Below are 23486 nucleotides of genomic sequence, written 5' to 3' on the forward strand. Positions count from 1 at the left end.
GGGGGGGGGGGGGGGCGATTTTTTTTGTACTCTTTGAGATTTGCAGGAAATAAGGGATTATTTTGATTTTATGCAAAAAAATGCATCGCGCACATGCAAGTGTGCACTCGGTGGGCGCATGTGGGATATTATCGCAAAATGCACGACATGGGGGTGGTTCACCTTACAGGTCACGTAAGTGTCTCACGTAAAATCGGATAAGCCTTGGTTATCTTCGAGGTTCGAGAAAAATTGTCAAGGGATGAAAAGTAGGATATCTAGATTTTTGAAAATTTCCTCATTTTCTCTTTTCTTCGACTCATCTTATTTTTCTTCGTTATTTTTCTTACGCCCCGAGTACACCCTTTCGCGCACTATACTACGGCCAACTTCAAGGCTTCTGGAACTATGTATTTACAGTAGCGTGAAGTCATGATTTATCGATGGAGCAAAACTATCCACCCGCAGTCCCACTTTTATACTTTTCTGTACGTTGACTCGCGATGTCGCTGCAACTTTCCTTGGCATCCTTCCAGGGCCACTTTCAGGCTGGATGAGTGGGTGGGTCGAGTGGTCGGGTCAGAGGGCACGATTCGGTAATCATGAACTATCGGGGTCAGTGCACCCCGGCGCTTCTGCGCTCCGTTCGCACCGCCGAAAGTTCCATATGACTTTCGAATGCATATGTAGAAAATTATGAATTTTCATTTTTTTATTTTTTTTTCGTACTATTTGACCAAAAATTATTTTTGGAATTTACGAAAAAATATATTCCTACTTGTACACTTTTTCGACCATTCCATCCAGTTGGAGGGTGGTTTGGCACAAGGTACGAAGATGCACTGGTTAACCGGGTCACTGCGGGTCGAAGGACCCTGGCGGTTCATTTAACGTCGGGTCGTTAATCGGGTCACATTGGTACAAAGAACGTTCCCCTAGTGTTGTATAAGGTAGAGGTGTGAATTTCGAAAGAAAAAATTATATTAAACACATAACCCTTATGGGGTTTCAAGTATCGAGTCTCCTCGAAGCTCTTTTCACTTTTATTCCGATATTGTATGAAAATAGGGGATGAAGGTGCAGGAAGATTCAGCCTGTTTTTTTTTTGTCTCAAAGTGGGTTACCACAGAACTCAGGCTGATCACGTAATGCAAAATATTCTAAGGGACGTCTTCTGTATCCGGGTTAACCTGATCTTTAGGGGTTACGGATATTTATAAGGAGTAGGAAATAAGATAACCTTATTTTAACATAAGAAGAGATTCCCCCTTTGAATTTTAGGCCGTTCGATAACACGTCCTCGCGCATTTACGGGGGTGAATGGATGACGCTTCATTCAAAGAAATTCACCCTCTGTGTGTATCCGTGCGTTCGCAGACGTTATCACGTTTCATAATGTATCCGAAGAATATATTTATAATTTATTATAACGGAGTTACTGCGAATCTACCATCCGGTTAAGATCCCGCAAGAAGATTGTCGGACACTTTTTCGGATGAAAAAAATTTATAAACAAATTTCGTAAGATGCTGAGATAAAAAATCTTTCGAATCAACCGTTCACGCTTCTTATCTCTTTCTATTCACTTTGACTTTACTTACCTTAACGATTTTATCCGGGAGTCGGATGAACGTCACTAGATCCTCGGATAGGGGTGATTTCAAAGAATTTCGAAATCGCACATCGGAATTCTCCTAAGAGTGACTTGCTACTCGCGCTCGGAGCTCCGTTTTAACAGGGTGGTGGTCCTGCGAATACTGAGCCTCGCGGGCTTCGTTCTGCTGGTCGATAAACCACCCTCCCCAGTCGCCCACCTTACTAGACATAAAGGTGTCCTGACACCTAACGAGTCATCCACGCGAAACCAGGAACAAAAACGCTACCCTTAACTGGAATCACGAAAATTTGGACATTCCAGCATATCGAATTCAATGTTTTCTTCTGTCATTTCATTAGGGCGTGATTGGAATAATTTTGTAAAAAATTTTTAAATATTCACCCTACCGTTTAAAAGTATCTTCCTTATCGATCGGTACAAACGATTTCTACTTTACCATCGCGGGAGGGCAATACTGAATGAACCGGAGCTTCCTTAACCCACCGTAACAGTGCTTATAGATACTGGTCTAAAAATAACCACCAATGAAAACGCACGTCTAAATTCCACGCCCACGGATATATACGTGGCGGGAAATTCAAAAATACAATTTCCTTTTTCAAGTACCACGGTCCGTAGATCAATTGATTAGAGAGTCTAATAAAGAAATAATGAAGATCGATCTTTCATATATATGTTAGTGAAAACGTTTTATTAAACTCTGAAAGTTACAATAGTGGTAGAGTTTCACGGTAGAATCACATAGAATGATTATAATAATTTTCATTCGCATACCTAACGACTTTTCTCATAGTTTCCCTCGTTCGACCTAAATTTCGCTTCCCCGCCTCATCACGCATCCTCGCTTCGCATACCTGCTATAAATATAGAGTTAATTAACTTAAGTAAGTTAAGGTAAAGACAGACGATCGCATCTAATCTCAAAAAAAGGATTTTGCGTATTCAAACAGTGGCAGAAAAAAAATTTATCAAAATATTACGACGTAACAAAAATTCATCAAAATTCACCGTCTTGATATTCGTTCGTTCAAATCTCCCGCGAAAATTATCTCCTTTCCCTTCCCCACTGAAAGCCATACACTCCACTCCTGCTACTCGCTCGCCCCTCTTCCTGCATTAATTCTACACTGTACCACGACTTTCCTAACCTACAAATCTACAGTGTACTTCGCACTACACAATTTTTCTCTACACTCTTACAATACAAGCAGCCAGGAAGATAAGAACATGAAGATCCAGACAAGTAGTGAAGGACAAAGATAAACGGAAGCAATAGTTTATATTGAAAAAAAAAAAAAAAAAAAAAAAAAAAAAAAAAAAAAAAAAAAAAAAAAAAAAAAAAAAAAAAAAATTTCACAATATCCACAAACGCCACATTCTCAATACGTTCTCCAAAAATCCCCATCACATCCCGCGTGTTAAAATTTCTCTTTCACCCTAACCCACTTTCCGGTATCTCGCATATTTTCTTTTTTTTTCTTTCCTCCCTCAAGTCCAATCATCAGAGCCACGAAAATCTCTTCCACTCATTAAAAAAATAATACCCTTTAGGACGCAAGAGGATCACAAAAATCTTTCCTATCCACAATCCTCGCAGCTAAGCATATCTCGTCCATAGCCTGTATATATATATATATATATATATAGCCCCCTATTACGTCATAATTTCCACATATGTATTTTCCATGTGCAAAAACATACCACGTGTATCTTTCTTAAAAATCATCACATTCAATGCCATTCCTCATATTAATTATTTATGCTCGCATGCCACGTTATAAGTATATGCAAAGTATGTAGATACTTTATATATATAATCGTTAACACTGCTTATAAAAGTCATCGTTTGCACATAATATCAATGTAGATAAAAGATGTATTCACAGATAGCTTCCGGTAGTTCGCAGTAAGGTTTTTGGAAATTTTTTTTTCAACCCCATAACCCCCCTCGCCCACCCCAACCCTCTGTAGCACATAACAAGTGTACACCTATAGATACATATATTGTATAACGCGTGTATGCTCGCACGTATGTTACAAGGGGAACAAGTAAAAAAGAGGTAATTTTTTTTTTTCAATTCGTTAAAAAAATATCGCAGATTAATTGCACATGTAAGTCATGTGTGTATATGTCAAACTATAAATGCATACGTAAATTCGTAAAAGCTCGCGCGTACACGTGTCTGTGTCAGTGTAGGATAACGTTTATGCGTTTTTAAGCGTGAGAACTTTTTTTTTATAATTATAATATAGGTACAGCAGTCGATTTTTTTTTTTTTTTCCCGAAAGATTCGCCTCGAAATTTCAAATTTATGTAAATCTTACGTTACCGTTAAGAGGGTTAATACGTTTCTCTTAGAGCGCACAGAGGTCACGTGTGAACCGGGCTTTCGAATTCGGCATTTTCATTGCCGATCGTCGATCGAGGAAGCTTGCGAATAATGAAAAAAAAAAAAAAAAAAAATCTTTTTCATATTATCTCAACAACATTATCATCCCCCCATACGGCCTGTTTACGCTTACTATATGTCTACTTTTTTTTTTTTATTTTTGCCAAATTTTATCTTGCTCTCTCAGCCACGCACGTGGTCATTTATTTCTCGAAATAAGTAAACGTCATTTTGATCGTATACGCACGGACGCGTACGGTTCGTTCAAGGCCTGGCAGTATACGCATACACGCGTGTAAAAAAGCCTATTTTTGGGTTGGCCGGTAAGGGGATGAAATTTTGTTTACTTTTTCTAATGTCATTCGAAGACGCATTTTTTTTTCTTGCAATAGCGCATTCAAATATTCACACGTTTTCATATGTCGTCATATATTCACCCCCCTCCTCCTCTATCCCCCCCCCTGTTAATAATTAATATCAATAGACACCTTTACGCTATCAAAGATAATTTTGTAGATTACAATCTTCCATTCCGCAGATCACTTGTAGATTACAATCTCTTATCCGTACACTTGTGCGTGGACGAAACGCTTACAGAATCTTTTGGATTTTTATTTTTTAACATCTTTCTGTTTCTTAATACTTTTTATACTATTCCTTACAATCTTTCTGTTATTTATACTATTCGCTCTTACGTGCGTATATATCTATATATACACACACGTTGACGCTTAATAAATTTAAGTGGACCCCAAACGGTTTTATTTTCTTTTTTTTTCCATTTTTTTTTTTTTTCGTTTTTCCAGTTTCACTTCAGGTTAATTTTATTCTCCCTCTTAATGCACCTGCCCAATATTTTTTTTTTTCTCGAGCGAATTTCGCATACGCAATTTTACACGTAACCCATGCACTATAGGTATAGTTTATCAGTTGTGCACATAGAGTCTATATAACGATGCTTTTATATTGACATTATGGACACTACTGGGAACACTATACCTAATACGTATGTTACAGATAATATTGTGCTTGCTGATAATTTTCTATCTTACACAAGACGCTTCCCGTATAGGCAAGCGCTAAAATATTATTATTATATTCACTGTTAAATTTTTGTGACGTTACTTATCGTTTATTACTTTTAAAATTAAATAGATATATATATGTAAATACTTCAGTGTAAATAGATCGCTCAAGTAGTATATATATATAATGCTTTTGTATAGGTATATTATTAATAGTATTATTATGTATAGGTAGGTGAGGCAAATACACATACGATAATAGATATATATATATATGTATAAGTCAATATTACGTACCCAGTTGGTACCGAAGAGATTTTGAAAAAGTAACGCTTGTTATTTTTGAATTCGTAGTAACGACAATAATGTAAGTCATAATTACACGCGTTATTCGAGTGAAAATGTTAGACGTATATTTTCAATTCTTTTTTTTTTGTTCAAGTCTTTGAGTTCTGTTTCTTCTCCCGTTTTTTTAATTTTTTCGTTTTTTTTTTTTTTCCTATTCTCATTTAATATATATGTATATTTGCACGTGTTTGCGAGCGATCTAAAGTAACCAGGATCAATGCAAGGCTTTAAATGAATATGCGTATTGGGGTTATACGTGGAGTAACAATTTTGACTTGTCTGTTCTTTTCCTCTGATTTTTGAAATTATTTGTTTTACAAAAAAAATTAAGTATAGAAATTCGTTTCTACTTTTAGAATCCCTCGCGAATAAATTGGCACGAAAAATCACACGCGACGCGTACAGCCTCTTTCATAAATGGATGATACATGTATAATATGTTACAGTATGTACTTTGACAGATATTTTTGCTCGACGCGCAAAGGTATCCTTTGATTCGTAGTACAATCGTTCTGTCCTCGTCGCTCCAATTACGATTCCATTGACATTTGCACAGTATAAAAAAAACAAAGAAATTCTTCCAAGACGCGTGCGCGAAAGACATTTTTGACAATATTAATATTAATTTTTTTCAAAATTTCTTAGAGTTCGAATCATTAAACGAATCAATTTAACAGTATAGAACCGCAAAGCAGTCCCATATTGCAATTCGAGAAAGAAAGCTAACTATTTGTTGTCATTATAATAATAATAATAATAATAATAATATCATCTTCATCCCGCCAATCATCCTTCATCTCGATTAATTAAAATAAAAAGAGTTTATCAAGAGAGAGATCGAAAATAAAATGAAGAATAATTGATGGGATAAAAGCGAGAGACAGTATATATATAGTATGTTTACTTATGTATAGCTATATGTATATATAGAAAGTTATAAAAGATAAAAGGATCAAGTACAATTTACATGCACATTGAGAAAGCATATTATATGGGCAAGTGCCCTGGCTTACTCTTTCCCAAAGTGCTTCGAGAATTGGAAAACTTTTTATAAGAATTTTATTCCCTTTGAAATTCAAATTTCCCGCTCAACTTTCATCGCCTACATAATTACGCTCGCACATCCGATATCCTTGTTTCGGCATTTTTGTCCGTTTCAGAGGTTATGTAATTCCTTACGACGACACACGATCTAGCACGACAGCTGCAGCATGCGATTGGAAGAGAAAAAGAAAAACGTATTTCCTCCTACTCTACCGCACAATCATTTATCACGTGTCTATCAGCACCGTGTGCGGTAGAAAGATGAATTGTCTTGTTTCTTTCTTTTTTTTTATGCATTTGCTGTTGCTGCTGCTGCTGCTTAGATAAAGCGTTTTGTTAGGCCTCGACCGATTGATGGGAACCCTGAGAACTGCGCTTCTTCTTTTGATTATCATGATGATGATGATGATGATGATGATGATGGTACACGGTATGCATCAAGGCATCGGCTTCCGGTTGATTCGCATGTCCCGCCAACAAATCCAAAGCCCCTCTCGGTACGTTTTCCGGATCCGCCGCTGGAACTGGTGTCGCCACTGGTGACTCAGCTGGAAGTGGCATGCAGTGTAGCACGTAGCATCTCACGGCAGCCAAAACGATGCCTGAAAGACAATTTCAAGGTGAAAATTCATACAAATAAGCGGACTATATACACTTTGATACTCCTGACATAGATACATTATCGTTATATTTATATATATGCCTTTTTCAAGGCGCAATCTCGATTGGAAATATTTATCCGATTTATTTCTAGTTACTTTCGTTCCTGTCGCGACAATTGCTGCTATAGGAAACTCGTAAGATCAAAGACTCGCAAGTTATTCGTTTCGTACCGAGATACCTTGACATTGTACAAAGATTAGTCCAATGAAATTTCAGCTATCGCTGTCTCTCTTACTCTCGCGTGAGCGCCCGTATACTCTATCTCTCTCGCACTACCGCGAAACACTTTTTTTTCATTCTCGCCAATAGCATCGGATAACGTAACGTATGACTAAAAAATGTTTTGTCTCGTGACGTGTAACAATTTAATGACACGTAATATGTATTACCTATGACTATTAAAGTAGTGCCAGCTATAAGAAGGGCCAGTCTGTGATCCGTGGTCGTGGCGCCAGGTGCCAGCTGTACCAGTCCCACCACCAGGACAACCGCTCCAAGCAGAAGACATACAACAACCGCGTGAAGTCCTGATATCTAAACAACCATGAATAAGGTAAATAGCAGCGGATACAGTTAATTCATGCTTTCTAATAGACTTTAAGGCGCGCCTACCTTGCCGCAGAAATATAATTCAGGCAATGGTTCCAGGTGGCTATTGTGACCATGCGGACTGGGAGTCGGAGGTGAACCTTGTGGTGGTGGCATCCATTGACCTCCAAGATAAAGCTGACTGGGTCGCTTCAGACGTTTCTCTTGTCTTCTACGCTCGTGGCGTACAGCCACAGCTGGCATCGCGCCTATCATCCTGAAGAATATACATGAGAATTTTTATCAACAAAATCAGACATGAAGAATAATTTGATAATTTCACATGGCGTCGCGCCCTGTACTTTGGATTAAAATTTTTTTAGATTTTTCATTAAAGATATTACTGATACCAGTAACACTTTTTCTTTCCTAGTTGCATCCCACAGCATAATCTACGTAGACTACGTGAAATGCCATTGGAATTATATTCTCCCTCTTTCTAATTCGCACAATAGAAATTGGTTCTGTTTTTGTTTTTATGGAATAAAAACTAGCCCTACGACCAATGAGTGCGAGGGTGGGAGAGAGCAAAAAGCCTATTCAACCCAGTCCTAGTGCACGATGCACCGGGTTGTTTCCTGGAGCGCAACACGCTATGAACTTTGATGACCCCGCGTGACCCCGCTCGGTCGATACGTCACTATGTTCCAGACCCAACTATCACCCGCCTACCTCTACAGCCTCGTCGAGCTCTCGAACGACTTTCCAGGCTACCAACGTACAAGCCCGGCCAGTACCATGTAATTGTTTTAGGGGGTTGCGCATCCTTAAAAATCATCAGGTATTTTTGATACAAATGTGGACGCGTATATTAATATATGCTCGCTGTAGCGTTAATGTATATATATATATATATATATATATATATATATATATATATACACACGTGTATGCTATATCAAGCTATTCGATCTACGCAAAAGCGTGTATATAGGTGATATATAGTACATAAATATTACATACGAATACATATGATGGTACACAGTAGGTCATTTTGAGATCGGAATCATTATCCACGAATTGAAGGGTGTGGTTCGTTCAGGATAAGAATACACAGTGGACTTAGGTTAAGCTAATAATCATTAATCCTAAATTAATGGATCGGAGGGTTGATCCAGCAATTATTGCTACGGCAATTACCTGCGGTTTTAGGAAATTTATAGGCTGACTTTTTCTTTGTTATTTTGAAAACGTGGCTTGATAAACGTCCAAGTTTTGAGCTACAGGTATCTTATGTGTACCGAAGTGCACGTAGTATACATATAATGTTGGCACGGGTTGATATGAGGGTAGGCGTGAAAATTGATAATGCAATAAATACAAAGATTAAAAAAGGAATACAGCGTTTCATAAAGTTTTATTCTCGAAAAGTCGTGCGTCAAATGTATATAAGTGGTACAATATATATATATATATGTATATACATATATTTATATAATATATTGGAGAAACGGCATAAGAAAGCTTATCGAGTACTTTTCATTTCTATTTTTTTTCCTTTTTTTTTTATGTCTGTGCTCATTTTACGTTCGTAACTCGTAATGCGGTAATAATAATAGATAATTATTAATAAACACGAACAATAGTTTAAAAATGAATCTGCCTTCTTTTAGTGTTACTGTCGTATATTTTTTTGTCGAAAAAAATGAAATTCTGGATCGTTCAAGAATATTTGTTTTGGACTTGTATTTTTTTTTATAGTTACAATAAGATAGCATGTGCACAACGACGAAATAGAAATCTGATGAAAAATAGAAATTTGAAAAAAAAGTACAATATTTCGCTTGCGTATTACCTACTTATGGAATGTCAATGTCGTTTCTTTCGTCTTAATATTAATTTTATTTTCTGTGAATATTCTCTTAAGAGATTTACAGACCAAAGGCAGCAGGCAGCGACCAATGGGGACACAGGATCGGGCTGTGACGTCATGCATCGGGCCTAAAGCGTCTTTACCATTGGTCGCTGCTCGCTGTTCACTGGAATTGGCCTGAACGAGCCCTTAGAGTTCCGGCAGTCCGAAATCATTCGTTCTTACGGAATGTATGCTTTTAAACGTAGAAAGTCATCTTGTTGTCATTCTCGTATTTAAAATTGTCATTTTAATTCTAACTCCTGCCCAAATTTCTTTTCGGTTCGTGTAAATAGATGTTTTGTCTTTGTCAGCTGTATGGTATGCACGTATATATGTACACGGTACGTTAAATCGACGACTGCGCATCGAGCAAGCGCATGGTCTCCCAAGGGCGGGAAAATCAAATGGAAGTTTCGTAAATAGGTGACCACCAGGTGGATTTTTGAAGCGTTTCATTTTTTTTTTTTGATTTTTTAAAGATATTTCTTAATAGCGACACACGCATACACACAGACACTCGTAGACGATTTATTCAATCCTGCATCTTTAATTCTCACGATTATCTCATTTTTATTATCACTTATTTTAATGCGGCTTCTTTTTCTCGCGATTCGAGCTATCGAAGCTTTTCTCTAATCGCGTTTAAAATTTACATCGAGCTTCCCTCGACATTTTCTCGTTTATTACGTCCTACTCTCAAATTCACTAATTTTACCATTTTCTTTTTTCTTTATCTTGCGACTGTATTCGGTTTATTGATTTCAGTGTATACATAAGTAAAAGTAAGGGTGACTTATTATTTTTCGTGAACAATTTCGTTTCAATGTAAATTGTGAATTACGTATAACGTACGGAAATTTATTACAGCAAACGACGGTTAATCGTCGTGTCGAAGGAACCTGTAATTATAGAAAATAGGTGAAAAACTAAACTAAAATTATAAGGCAATTTTATGTGCAATTATTTTGACCAAAAAAAAAATGAAAAATCGAGTCTTCCGGTATATAGGGGCAAACAAATTTGCCGCGAGGCACGACCGTGTGTCGTCACGCAATTATTTTTTATAAATTCGATTCCGCAAATTCAAATTACGCGCCTTATCCAAACAGAAAGTACCGAACGTCCAAGCGTACGTAAGTTACGTATTTCAAATTGAATGACGATTTAGTGAATTCTTCAAAATTTCCAGTGCGAAGGTTTTTTTTTTTTACGTTATCCAAAGTATAAAATTTTTTTACGTCTTTCACGCGATCGTGCATAAGAAGGCACTTTGTCGCGCAATGGAAATACGGTCGTAACGTAAAATCGGGAAAAGATGTTAATAATTTTTATTTTCTTATTAATCGTTCACGAACATATTCACATGCAATAATGGTACCTGGCTGATAGTTTCCATTAATGCAAATTTTCTTTGTCACTTCCTCACCTCTTTTCTTTATGCAATTAATTATTAGTTCCCAGATCCGTCTCATCTTCCCCGGTCCCGAATCCCCCCTTATTCGTAATGGCATTCGCGGAAAATGTCGATCGATCCTCAATATTACGCGTGCTCGTCATTATTTCGCTTTAATAATTTTACGAATATTAAAAAGTCACATTTCATACAGAATAAAGATATTTCAGCAGTTTCACATCACTGGTTCAATAATCATTCTTTCGGATCGATGTAAATCGATCGATCGATCGATCGACCAATCAGTCAATCATCATTTGGATCACAGAATGGTAGCGCCCGAGCGTGGCAATTTTTATCTCAATTACAATCTAGAGGTATTTTCGAAAAAGTACTAGGTCACTTTTCCACCTCGGCTGATTGACAATAAAAAATCTTTGTGCTATATCAGTTAAACGCCAAATCGCAAAAGCGGCGAACCTCCCGTGATATGTAAGCGTAATGCTAGTGATTTTTTTTTAGAAAAAAAACTCACTCATTTTCTACAATCTTTCCATCCCCCATCGAGCGACCCGGTCGTCTTCGAAAATTCCGAAACTAATATCTAAAGCTAGGCGCTAATGATAGTTTACGTAAGATAAGTACAAGAGGTATTATAAAATTTAAATATCGTATATGTATATGTATAAATAGGTCCACGGGATACTTTGGGAACCCGAAGCATTAGAGGGTCAAAATTGCAAGATAATGTTTTTTTTAAAAAAAAAAAAAACTAAAACCTTGCGGTGCGACAGCATTGGAATTCTATGCTAAACTAACCTAACCTAACCTAAAAATATAAACAATTTTATTAACAATAAAAAAAATATAAACAAATTCGGTGTTAGAGTCACCTTTATGGTCCTCGAAACAGTCATTACGCTGGAAAAACTTTGAGGTCGGACCCCAAAATATGACCTCGAATAAGCGTGTTCGTAAAAGAAATCGTCTTCAAAGTATGCCATTACCAAATTTATATATATATATATATATATATGTATTAATTTTAGCACACATATTATATATGTGCATCAAAATTAATGACTACCTTGCTATCATTAATCGACAATTGAAGATGGCTGATCGATAAGTTATCTACAAGATCAAAGTTACAAAAAAATGTTCTCTTGCCTTTTTCCGTACTCACGCATTAAATACTCACGTAAGATATTATAATCGTATGCTTGAAAATTTCTAAAAGCAAAACATCTCAAAGCCTTTTTTTAAATCAATTATCGTTATAAATATTTTTCTCGGTACCCCAATTCCATTAAAGACATTTGTTGCTTCTTTGATCCTGCAGCTTCTTATCCCAGACAGGATATAGCGAGAGTGTACACGGTACGGTATTTGGCAACGCATACGACCATTCCTCACACACATAGTTACGTATGCTAATCGATCATTAAGATATACAAATAGTTAAGAACATCCTAATTGATAGCTTAGGATTGATAATTTGCAAAAATCCGAGTCATTAATACGTATATCTATATTTACGTACGTGTACGTATAATCATCGAATTGCCACATTTATTTCACCGATTATTTTTCCCCCCCTCTTAATTCACATAGATCAATCAACTACACCGACTTATCATTGGTCCTTGTAATTCCATCGATAAAATTGCACGTGTCATTTAGTTGCAGGACGAAGTCATTATCGGTTTGCCCTTAACGTGATAATTATATATACGCGATAAAATGACGTTACAGCAATGGAATGATTATTATTATTATTATTTTTATAATTCGTCAAATACAGCCTGGCGACTTTCCAATTACCCAATTAATATCCTTAAAGGCTATCAGCAATTATTTACTCCGCGGATAAGTTAATTATACCGAGTATTAATTACGCGCTTAATTAATTAATTAGAAGGACATTTTTCTTTGCTCGTCTCCAAGATTATCCCTTAAAATAATGATTTTAACGTGAGGATATCACCGGACGATAGCAAATGAAGGACGTAGTGGTAATAGTAACGGTAGTAGCAGTAATATTCGTAATAATAATAATAATATTGCCCCACAGTGGCTAATACCAATTAGAAAAGAGATCCCAATTAATAGGAATGTCAAAGGTCATCGATCATTATCGTATCCATAGAGGCTGCCATGACTTGATAATTTCAATAAAATGAGCTGATAATACCGTAGCACGAGATCAGGTCCGAATTCACTAGATTCATCTACGTCATCAATCCATAAGCAAGACTCCCGTAAGTGAAAGTTGATCCAGCGATCGAATTAGATCGGTTATTAAAATGAGGGCAAAACGTGAGCGCATCCGATGAAATAAGAAGCTCATCTCGACAATCACAAGTGTGCCATATCACTTTCGTATAATTGTAATAATAATGCAGCCCGAGAATAAATCACGAGGCATAAATCAAATCCATAAACGACCGGACACCCGAGCCCAGATCCTAGATCCTTGAGACGTGAACGAATACGGATCTGTGCTGCTGGGCCTGATGGGGCTGATGATGATTCCCATTCTGCTTGTAAAAGCTATTCGGATCGGCTTGGATGAGTTCCCTGGTCTCACTGGGTGAGCCAGGGCTGAGACTGTCCGTGGTGGAGGTCTCCATGCGTTCGCAGGCGATCTCCTCCTCGGTGATCTGCTCGAGGAAGAGGGCTGGTGGCGCCAGCTGGGGGTCGGCGCCGGCCGAGGAGTCTGCGTCGGGTAGGGAATAAGCCGGCGGCGGGGAACGTGGGAGCGACCCGTCGAGACTCTTTTCATCCTGGCCGGTCAAGGATGCCGAGGACGCAGCCTGCTGAAGTTGCTTGGCCCTCCTGGCGTGTCTGGTGGTAAGACATCCGGTCTCCACGTCGCGCTCTAAGCGATGACCCGACCTGGACCTCGTCAGCTGACGCTGAACGTACTCCTCGAGGTCTGTTTCCTCCTTGCGGGCGATGATCTTGTTCAGGACTATCAGGAAGACCCCGACCAGGATGGCGAAGAGTCCCGTAGCTATGAGCTCGTTCCACCAGCCCCCGGAAGCCTTGGTACCGAAGGAGGCCAGGTCACCCGGAAGCAATCCACTGGCCAATAGGAAGGCACCCAGCACCAGGAAGACGACGCCGATGTGGAGCATCCCGATCGACGTGACCACCTTCGAGTCCAGCATGCCCTCGCCGGCCGCGTGGTGCGGATGCGCCGCATGGTGATGACGCGGATGGTGATCCAAGGAACCCGTAGACGCCCTCGGCGACGTCAAGCCGCTCTCGCAGGACTGGGTGCTGAAACGACGCTCGCGCGCGCGACGCTGCTCGTCCCGACGCTTTCTTTGACGCTTGATAGCCAGCGCCGAGTGCAATCCAACCGCGTGCATCCTGCAACACCCGAAAAACACCTTCTCACTGATTCTGACTATATCTTTCGGTTTTTGGTTTTTTTTGGTTTTTTTTTTTTTTTTTTAAGAATGATCTTGCGTCATCATTTTCTTTTTAGAAAATTCTTTTCTACGTTAAAAACAGAATTTTCTCTCAGCTTCGAAAAAATTACATTTCGAACTCTTCGCTCTAAGGACGGTCTCATGTCTTTTTTTTTTTTCAGGACAATAACTGTTTTTTTCAAATTCTTTTCCACGCGCAACTTTGACACGTGTATTTCGGAGTCACAGGATGCACCGTTGCCACGAGAAACTTTTAACTTCGTCGAAGCTCAATCCATTTCAGCGAATGGACCATACCTGGATCTTCGTCCTTGACCGCTCGAGTCTTCGTCATCCGGATTGCTCGAATTCGAAAGATCAACCTGGTCCAGGTTGTATCTGTCATATTTAACCGTACTTCTATTTACCTGTGCTAGTCGTTAGGGTGGATAAAGAAAATTTATAAAAAAATAACGTGGACCAAAAACTCGAAGGGATTAACGTGATGGATTACGTAACAGTAGGCAAGGAAGAGGTAGAAGCGACGCCGACGCTTAGCGTCTTTGCCGACGAACTTTCTTCCAGCTTCCCGTAAGATACGCCGGTAGCTAGTTACCTACTCCTCTCGTCAGTCTCCTAACAAAAAGCTCCATTGTGCTGGAAATTTCCTTTTTCTCAGTCTTATTACCTCACGTAGGGGTCAGCGAGCTTTCGACACTAAAACTATATATGCCAATATACATACGTGTACAGAATTAGAGACACGTATAGTGGAAAAAATGAAGAATTCATTTTTTTTTTCCGAGTACTTTGAAAATTTTCTCTTTGACTTCCAACTCTTTTAAAAAACTTTTTTTTTCATACTCACCAACCTTTTGCCTTACGTTCCTTCTCTTTGCGTTACTCACTTTTTCCCTTTATAACCGCCTCGCATTGTGTGCTTTTACTTGTAGGCCACCGAGCTTTCACAAGCTTGACAGACTTTTCCAAGGACACTCATGAGTTCAAATCGCAAGAAGGCTCTTTAAAATTGCAAAAAAGCTCGGTAGGTAATTTTACAAAAAAAATATATGTATGCATCCTCAAGCTATACTAAAAACTGCTGTATACGCCCGAGGGTGCAATAAAGCTACCCTTAAAAATAGTAAATCCACCAGAAAGAATTCCACTGTTATTGAAAATTCATCCAGACGGAATTTCCACGATTTCCACCTGTCCTTCCGCGAAACCATTAAACCTCCTATCATATCGTCCTCGACCTGAGAAACGTGCCGAGGGCCTCTGGAATCTTTATGACCTTCCTAGGCGCATTCCTTCCTCGCGACTCCAGGTTGACCCCGTGCGACCCCTATTCTCGCGTGTCTGACAATCCTGAAAATAGGGGGTGTCGATAAGAAAGGTTTCCGAATCACAATGAAAGACCCGAAATAAGTTCTTATTCGATTTCCAAAATTTCCTCGGAGACTCATCCCGAGCGACGATTCGAATAACCTCTGACCCCTCTATGAAAACCAATCCTTTTCGCTGTGCGAATGAAAATAAAAGGTCACACGTCACCTATGAGCACCTATCAAATTTTCATTTTTATTAAATCCTATACCAGGTGATCTTGAATTTTCATCGTGACCTTGAAACATAATTTTTTGCTCTATGCTCAATTTTCGATTAACCTTACCGCTGTCAAGTATGTCAATCTGACCTCGCATACTTCAATCACAAGCGCTGTCCTCTCTACACGATATACCATTATGCCAATATTAATGTATACCTGCGTAAATAGATATACATATGTATACATGAGTAAAGAAGGTCAAGTATATATGCCATTGTTTGCATTGATTTCAATGACCTGAAATAAGTTTCTGGATTTTCTGATTCTCTTAAGTTTATTGGGTCGCCGTGACAATATGTACGCAAGTATGTTAATTGTATATACAGATATACAGGTCCCATGAAAATTCTAATGAAGTATTGTCAAGAGGTATCAAGGATACACAATCTCAATACATAGATAACGTAGTACAGAGACAAGTACGTGTATAGTATCTGTCAACTGATACGAGCCAGGTATGCGATAGTCAAGTTGCCTTAGGAGCATTGGTAAGGGGTGACATCATGTAAAAATAAATTTTTTCAAATAAATATCGGTCATTCATTTCATACGAATATATGATAAAATTTATGCAGAAAGAGGTCCAAAAAATTTTTTTATCAAAATTACCGCTAAAATTTTTTTTTCGGTACATTCAGAACCTGTCTCGTTATCCGCCGGGTCGGACCTCGATAATAACTCGATGGGTCCTCGAGCCTTTTTTTCTTTTTTATTTCACCTTCCGACGATGGCAAAGCCAACAAACGTATACGAGTTACGTTTCTTCTCCGGCCGATCAATAAGAGTCTCAATCTCATCCTCTGGTCTGAGGATACACTAGGTAACCAAGTTTTACACAGAGCCAGGGGTAGTTTCTAGAATACGACGAATCCCTATGAAATGAGAAGATATTCCACGCGCGTATTACAAGTTTTGCTAACTTAGATCGAAAGGGTGAAATTATGAAGAATCAAGCCCAATAGCCATCTCAAATAACAGGTAGGAGCAACGATCCTTTCTGAGATTACAGGCTGGATTCAGCTAACAGATTCACTTAGCACGTACGTAATTTTGAGGACCCTCAGAGAAGAAGCCCTGTTACGTACAAAGCGTAAAATCCCCGTGTTTTGAATCGAGTCAGAAATTCAAGGGTGCATTCAACCCCCCGATGAAAACTATATAGGTCTACTCAGGAATTTTTGATGCCTCCTGCAAGGGATGCAACAAGCTGCTTCACTCAATTTATTTCGATTGGACGTTGGCAAGAGTGGGTACGACTTGGGAAATTGGTGCCAATTGTTAAAAGGGTGGTTCGGTACACACACGTACCTATCTATACTATATTTAAACTGCGCCTATAAATTCAGAGCCCACAGCCAGCAGAGGCTGATAAGGGCACTGGTGGTATCAGTGGCAGTATTTGCCACTTGGTAGTATAGGAATTAGTCGTTAACGATAGTCAGACTTGTAATAGGGGTTGAGCTAAAAAATGACAGCGTGCAACCCCTAAGTATTTACTTTGAGGACCAAACGGAGTATCTGTTGCTTCGCCTCGGGACTTGAAAATTGTTTGTGAAAAGTTTCTCAAGTCCTTTCAGTAGCGAATCATCGAAATTCTCAAGCCTCGCGTCGACTCGGGCTTTTTCCGCGTTAAATTATCAGCGACGGGCTGAGTCCCGATGTCACTCGTCAAGGAGTCACTCGAGCGATTTGTCATAGGCGGCGGTTGTTAAATCAAACTCGTTGACTGATTCCCTACCATGATCCAATTTCACGCAACAACCCCTCGGCAGCTCTAGCACTGTTTACAAGGTAAATAGATTGGAGATGCTTCCGATTCTGCCGAGGGATAACAGCCTGAAAATAATAACAACAGTGCTAATCCCACTGTGAAATTAATTAATTAAAGTAATTATAATCAATTACTGTTCACCGACAATTTTCCTCCTTGTAAACGAAGCCTAACCTCAAAGCGTAAGAATTGAATTTTCAAAATCAGTATGTTTCCCGCCTTTAAAGTAATCATTCAAATCGTACCGTACTCCCCCGATATTCATTCGAGTCGTTGAAATTCTCCCGTCATCGATTGACTTCGATAATCGTCATTTTGAATTAAATTATATTCAAGTGAAAATTCGTTTACGCCTCATTTTTTTTATATTTTTACAATAAAATCGAATGTTTCTCAACGTTACGCATACGCTGTGCATATATCTGTATTGTGTGAATAATATTAACGTTAATTAATAAGAATTTAACGAGACGATTGAAACGTCTTTAACCTACAAACCCGTTGAGTATTATGATACTCGTAACACTAGACCGTTACGTAAGTATAGACTTGGATATATGACGTGGCAAATTAATTAAAAATTTTTATTCCCGAATTAATCCGAACTTTAGTGTAATTAATTATTTTACGCTAATACGTCAAAGGAATAGCCAGTGATATAATTAAAGAAACGATAACCACGGCCTGTAATAAGTTCCCATTATGTACACGCGAGCGAGAAGCCATATTTAAGATCGCAGGCAATCCGATTTAAGTCGCAGACCTCGAGAAACACGTAAACCGCGTACAGTTATTTGTCTGTCTTGTTTGTAATCTCGTGTAAGCGCTGCGCGAACATTTCGAGCATTATGAAAATCCCGTGTGACGCAGCGCGACGGGTAATAAACGTGAAGATAACTCGCAAAAGTAAGATCGTAAAAATGTTTGATCTCGTAATAGTTGGAAAAAAAAAGCGAATCTTTTTTCAGTATCAATAACCCGGTAGGAGTGCGAAAATATATTTCAAAGATCAGACTGGCTGGTCGTTCGTAAAAATTTCACGCGACCGAATTAATTGGTCCCTTCGACCCATGACGTCACAACGCGGACTCCTACGATCGCTCGGGACGCATCCTGTTTTTGGTTATTTCAAGAATTGGCATTAGGCCAAAGTGCACTCCGTCATTCTTCGTATATTATCGGGCATCTTGTTCGTAAGTGACTATCGCGATCGAGGTCGCATATGATATGCATGTTACAAGGCGAAATTAGCCGATTCAAATTTTTTTGGAGGTTAGAAAGATGGTATGCCACGTTGAGAAACGCACGAGGTACAGTCACTGTGTAAAATATCTCTTCGTAGAAAAATCACTGAAATTACGTATAAATCAAGATTATACGTTTCCTTAGTGTCACGATTTTCGAGGTTACGTCAACCGTGCATCGTACTTCCAAAATCTACACGTGTTATCGTGTTTTGACAAGAGACAAATGTTTCCTCGTACATTAACGGTCTTTGTCCATATGACAGTTTCCGGAAGTGAGTGTACCTCGAAAAAAATTTGTATAACCTACATACTTCGACGGTATTACATATACGAGATTGAAGGTTTATGAAAATTATTGAAAAATATATATTTTCCCTGCCAGTCGTTTTTTTCGAACATTTTTCAGGTACACACATATATATATATATATATATATATATATACCCAGGTACATACATGCATCATGAAACGAAATTATTCTCACGACTCGAGAGTCGCATTAAATTTTCACGTCCTTTTATTTTCCTTTTAGTTCTCAAGCTTTCTCTCTCTCTCTCTCTCTTCCTCTCTCTAAACGTAGATTCTCCCTCTCAATACTCTGCACTCTACTAATGGCTTCTCTCTCATAGCAATAATTTAGGTCGGCGAACGCCCAAGTACAGATGTACTCATCGCGCCGACAGTCTCATGTGGGTCAGGCATACTTAAAGTTCGAATCTCCCGCCATGGGGCTCGACAGGATCAGAGCTTGGACAAAATGAAGAGCAGATAAAGCAAAGCACGACGATTAAAATTAAAGCAGTAGGAGTTCCGGAATGCGACGTAAAATGAAAATGAAAAGAAAAATCATTGGAATTTGCTATGGCAATATTAAGAAGTGTCGAAGGGAGTGAAGGGGAGCAAGATGGCGAAGAATCTCTCTTAATTTCAACGGGATATCCTGTATTTCGTCTTGGCACATAATTCGGCAGTGTCTAGGTAAGCCGTTCGAACATGTAAAAACAATCAGAGGCCTCGCGGATTTCTTCTTGTCGGTTAAACAAAGCTATAATACCTATTAATAGACATTGGACCAGTGCTTTGAAAACTTACAGCCCAACGCGTGTGCATATAGGTATAGCTTTCGTGCACAGTCACTCTATACCTACCACTCCATCGCTTCTTCCTGTATAGTCAGCGTATATTATCATTCCACCACTACATTACCGTCTACGTATCTTACTGTGGATCCGCATAAGGTACTCTTAGAATCGATGGCTGGCCATATGTTGAATTTTGTAGAAAAAAAGTTGCATATAAATTCGCGGTGGCGCGTTGAAAAAATAAAAAAATAATTATACAAAAATCTCTTAGTTTAATAGGAAAACCTGTCAGTGTTTACGTTCGCGCAAGGTGTACCAAGGGACGATGCGCAACGCGAATCGACCGGCTTCTCATTCCCTTGCCCTCCCTCTTCTTTAGCTTTCTAACCAACCCTACCCCATAATAATACCCATATTATAAGGGGCCTTCGAAAATTCATTTTTATTTTAATATAATTAAACGAATACCTGCACCACGGGGATTTGATCTTGAACCAAGGTTTGTATCGTTTGACGTTTCACATTTATCTGTATTCGTGGTGGCAGTCGTACGAATTTCTATATGACTGGCGGTATGCCGTTTTAGGGGTTCTTTAGAAAATTGAGAGAACGGCGAGGAGCGTGATGAATAGTTGGTAGAGATAATCCAGAGTAGATTGTTGCTCACCTGTATCGCGCTTAGTGATGTCTTCGACGAAGTGAAAATGAAATGGGTCCCTTCAAGCCATGGGAATACACGGTACCCTCGCAGTGGACGTAAACGTCCTTGTTGTTGTTTTGTTCTCTTTTTTTTTTTATACCGTTGTCGTCTATTTATCGTTTTTGTTTTTAATAGAGCGACAAGTCTTAGGAGAAACAAAAGTCGGTACAGCGTGTTCGCGTCTTATACAGAGATACGTGGTATTTTAGTTGTACGTTTGTTTAGTCTTGTTGAAATTCTTCGACCTTCTTCGAACGACGGGTTTTCTTTTTCCGCAGGCTTTATGTGAGGTACGCACTCCTTCAGAACGTTATCTGGAGGTTCAGGAGCAAAGCTGAATCACATTATTTTTCTTTTCTCCTTCAATTTCCAATCACACCACCATCGTGTACCCAGCATCGAAGCTTTACTGGTTGAATATAATATTTAAAGGCTTCTTCTAGGACGATACTATCCAGATTGGAGGTAAACACGAGCCCAGAGCTTTCTCGTGTACTCTCTTGTATTATTATTTCTTATTAATCTAGCCAGCAATTATTTGGAACGGTTGTAACGTGTAACGCGTACGAGCCCGCTCGAAAGCTCCGAGACGAGTACGCGTAGACGTTCCGGATGTAGCCAGGACGCGCCTTGCCAAAGCTCTGCGCAAGCTCCATTGAAGGTTCGGTGGTAGGGTAGAGGAAGAGCCAGTTACTGGAAGAGAAAGAGAGAGAGAGAGAGAGTGAGAAAGCGAGCGTGAGCAAGAGAGAATTCGATAAGTACGATTTTACCGGCAGCTTTTCTCACCACTCGGACGCACAATCGGATTTCTTCATTAAGCTCTTGCACTTTAACTTTATGCCGTTGTTGTTTATCACGTGGCGAAAAAACAAGCTTGAAAAACACTCGTCAGAGGGTTTTTTGTCCTTTAGAGGAAATGCGCAGATTTCAGGTGTGTCTTGATGGTACTTTTCGGATGAAATTTTGCGACGCTCTGGGCGTCGCGACGTTTTAGGATCGATCCGGGATGATACTGCTATTTGGCAATTTCATATCTTAAGGATGACTAAGATGCATCGTATTACTTCGGAGAAATGTTCTGGAGCTATGTCTTCTATCTTAGACTTCTGCCGTTTGATATTCTTAGCAGGCCTGAAACACGTGGAAAAATTAATTCAGATATGCTAAATTACCTTGTGGATTTAAATTATATTAAAGTGATGAGTATGCTGATTTTTTAATTGGATCCCTACTGCTATGGGATACTCGTTAACCAATTATAGTCGCAAAGTAAATGAATGTTAATAAAAATATTTTGGACGGTGACATTTCGATGATATGCAGTTCCAAAGGTCAGCCATGCAGGAGACACAAAGTTCATGAGGTCGTAAAAGAAGTTTTTACGTTGCCAGAAAGATTGCTCAACTTTATCGCACGTTCTTTGTTTTCAGACCGTTAAGACAGACGTGTGAAACTGTAGATGAAACAAATTTATATGATGGAATTAACCAAGCGGGACATTCCAAGAACGAACCAGCGCAGTAATAAAATTACGATGATACCCATAGCATGTTTTCTTGTTAATATCTTTCTCGTTAATATCTGTTGTTTTCATTGTTTTATGCAACCTTTAAAATGTCAAACATTATAATCTGAGACTTGCCTACGTATGTTACAAAAATCATTCCGAATACTGCAACAAAAGTGTTTGTGGCGCCGTCTGGCAGATACATTGCAAACTAAGAGAACCGCAGAATTCTGTAGAAATAACTGTTTGAAATGATAAGTGATTTACGAACAAATTAAAAATACAGCTGACTTCTTTATATTAAATTATAATTATGTATAACCCAATTATTAGTTGAGAATTTGATATTTAATAGAAAACATCAGTTTCGGTATATATCTAGGCACGTAGAGATGGACAACAAATTTTCTTAACTTGTCCTACTGTATGTTTTATTAAACCCCCCTAATACATATATACTGTATAATAACTGTGAAAACTGTCAAAAATGAACATTGATGACAATAGCGTGCATGAAAAGGTTATCTAATTTCCTCAGAGATGGCGCCATGTTAGATCGATATATAAATATGTACGTAACATCATTTTAACGGTTCCCTAAAGTTTCTCAAGCGCCAAGAGACTTTTTAAGGTTTTGCAGGATGTTTAATATTTACCTGAACTTTACTCGAAGGAAGAGATGAGATATTTACTATTTAATTCTTTAGGGAACGATTACAAATTTCAATTAATATAACAAAAAACGGTATTTTCTTAGATATAATTGATGATGTCTTCTGTAAGACGAGCATTCTCTTTGCCATTTCTTTTTTATCGCTAAATATTATCACATACTTAATTACGATAATTATTTAATGGTTTTAAGATGACGGAGGCCAAGAAGTTTTAAAATACCGTTACAGCATACTACAAAAGGACGAATTATTTTTTAAAAATGACAAAAAATATTACATCCCCGTTTTCAATCTTTAATATTTTGGCTTTTAAAAAACACAGGTAAAACTTTTACATTAGTTTTTCTTTCTACTTAATTTGACTTCTTCCCCGGAATACGGATTTGAGATTGCATTGGATTACGTTTGAAACGACATAAGTATCTTTCATCGTCGATTAAAAGTAAAAAGAAAGCTGGAAAAAGTATTTACCTGCAGGAGCTTCCGTTTAAAATCGTCTTCGATGTGCGCTGTGGCATTCTAGTAACAGGGTGTGCTCATCTTGAATGACTCACCTGGTATATAAAAAAAA

The 23486-nt window shown here is 38.5% G+C and overlaps 3 protein-coding genes across 4 annotated transcripts in view; all 3 read right to left on the bottom strand.

Moving 5' to 3' along the window:
* LOC107263780 overlaps window positions 1–1722 on the bottom strand; it is a 9337-nt gene extending 7615 nt beyond the window's left edge. The window contains exon 1 of the mRNA XM_015731343.2: window positions 1581–1722. The gene's annotated coding sequence lies outside the window, so the exon portion shown is untranslated. The remainder of the gene's footprint in view (window positions 1–1580) is intronic.
* Window positions 1723–3863: 2141 nt separating this feature from the next.
* On the bottom strand, window positions 3864–8489 carry LOC107264783. The gene is made up of 3 exons (XM_015733408.2): window positions 7680–8489; window positions 7457–7601; window positions 3864–7006 (listed from the first exon to the last, which is right to left on the bottom strand). The coding sequence occupies exons 1-3, from the start codon at window positions 7869–7871 to the stop codon at window positions 6741–6743; spliced, it is 603 nt and encodes a 200-aa protein (XP_015588894.1). The 5' UTR covers window positions 7872–8489; the 3' UTR covers window positions 3864–6740.
* Window positions 8490–9343: 854 nt separating this feature from the next.
* LOC107264759 lies at window positions 9344–23473 on the bottom strand. 2 transcript variants are annotated; one of them, XM_015733369.1, is made up of 4 exons: window positions 23387–23473; window positions 21521–21865; window positions 20702–21427; window positions 9344–14281 (listed from the first exon to the last, which is right to left on the bottom strand). In XM_015733369.1, the coding sequence occupies exon 4, from the start codon at window positions 14278–14280 to the stop codon at window positions 13372–13374; it is 909 nt and encodes a 302-aa protein (XP_015588855.1). In that variant the 5' UTR covers window position 14281; window positions 20702–21427; window positions 21521–21865; window positions 23387–23473; the 3' UTR covers window positions 9344–13371. The 2 variants fall into 2 exon arrangements, with proteins under 2 accessions (XP_015588855.1, XP_015588846.1); XM_015733360.1 differs by having other exon boundaries at window positions 21505–21865.
* Between the last annotated feature and the right edge of the window lie 13 nt (window positions 23474–23486).

The sequence above is a fragment of the Cephus cinctus genome, unplaced genomic scaffold, assembly GCF_000341935.2.
Source record: "Cephus cinctus unplaced genomic scaffold, Ccin1 Ccin1_scaffold0013, whole genome shotgun sequence".
Lineage (NCBI taxonomy): Eukaryota > Metazoa > Arthropoda > Insecta > Hymenoptera > Cephidae > Cephus > Cephus cinctus.

Coding starts and splice junctions, on each gene's coding strand:
- LOC107264783 (XM_015733408.2), bottom strand. CDS start 7,871: ATGATAGGCGCGATGCCAGCTGTGGCTGTACGCCACGAGCGTAGAAGA. Junction 7,602..7,679: donor AATTATATTTCTGCGGCAAG/GTAGGCGCGCCT, acceptor ATGGTTGTTTAG/ATATCAGGACTTCACGCGGT. Junction 7,007..7,456: donor CACTACTTTAATAGTCATAG/GTAATACATATT, acceptor ATTGTCTTTCAG/GCATCGTTTTGGCTGCCGTG.
- LOC107264759 (XM_015733369.1), bottom strand. CDS start 14,280: ATGCACGCGGTTGGATTGCACTCGGCGCTGGCTATCAAGCGTCAAAGA.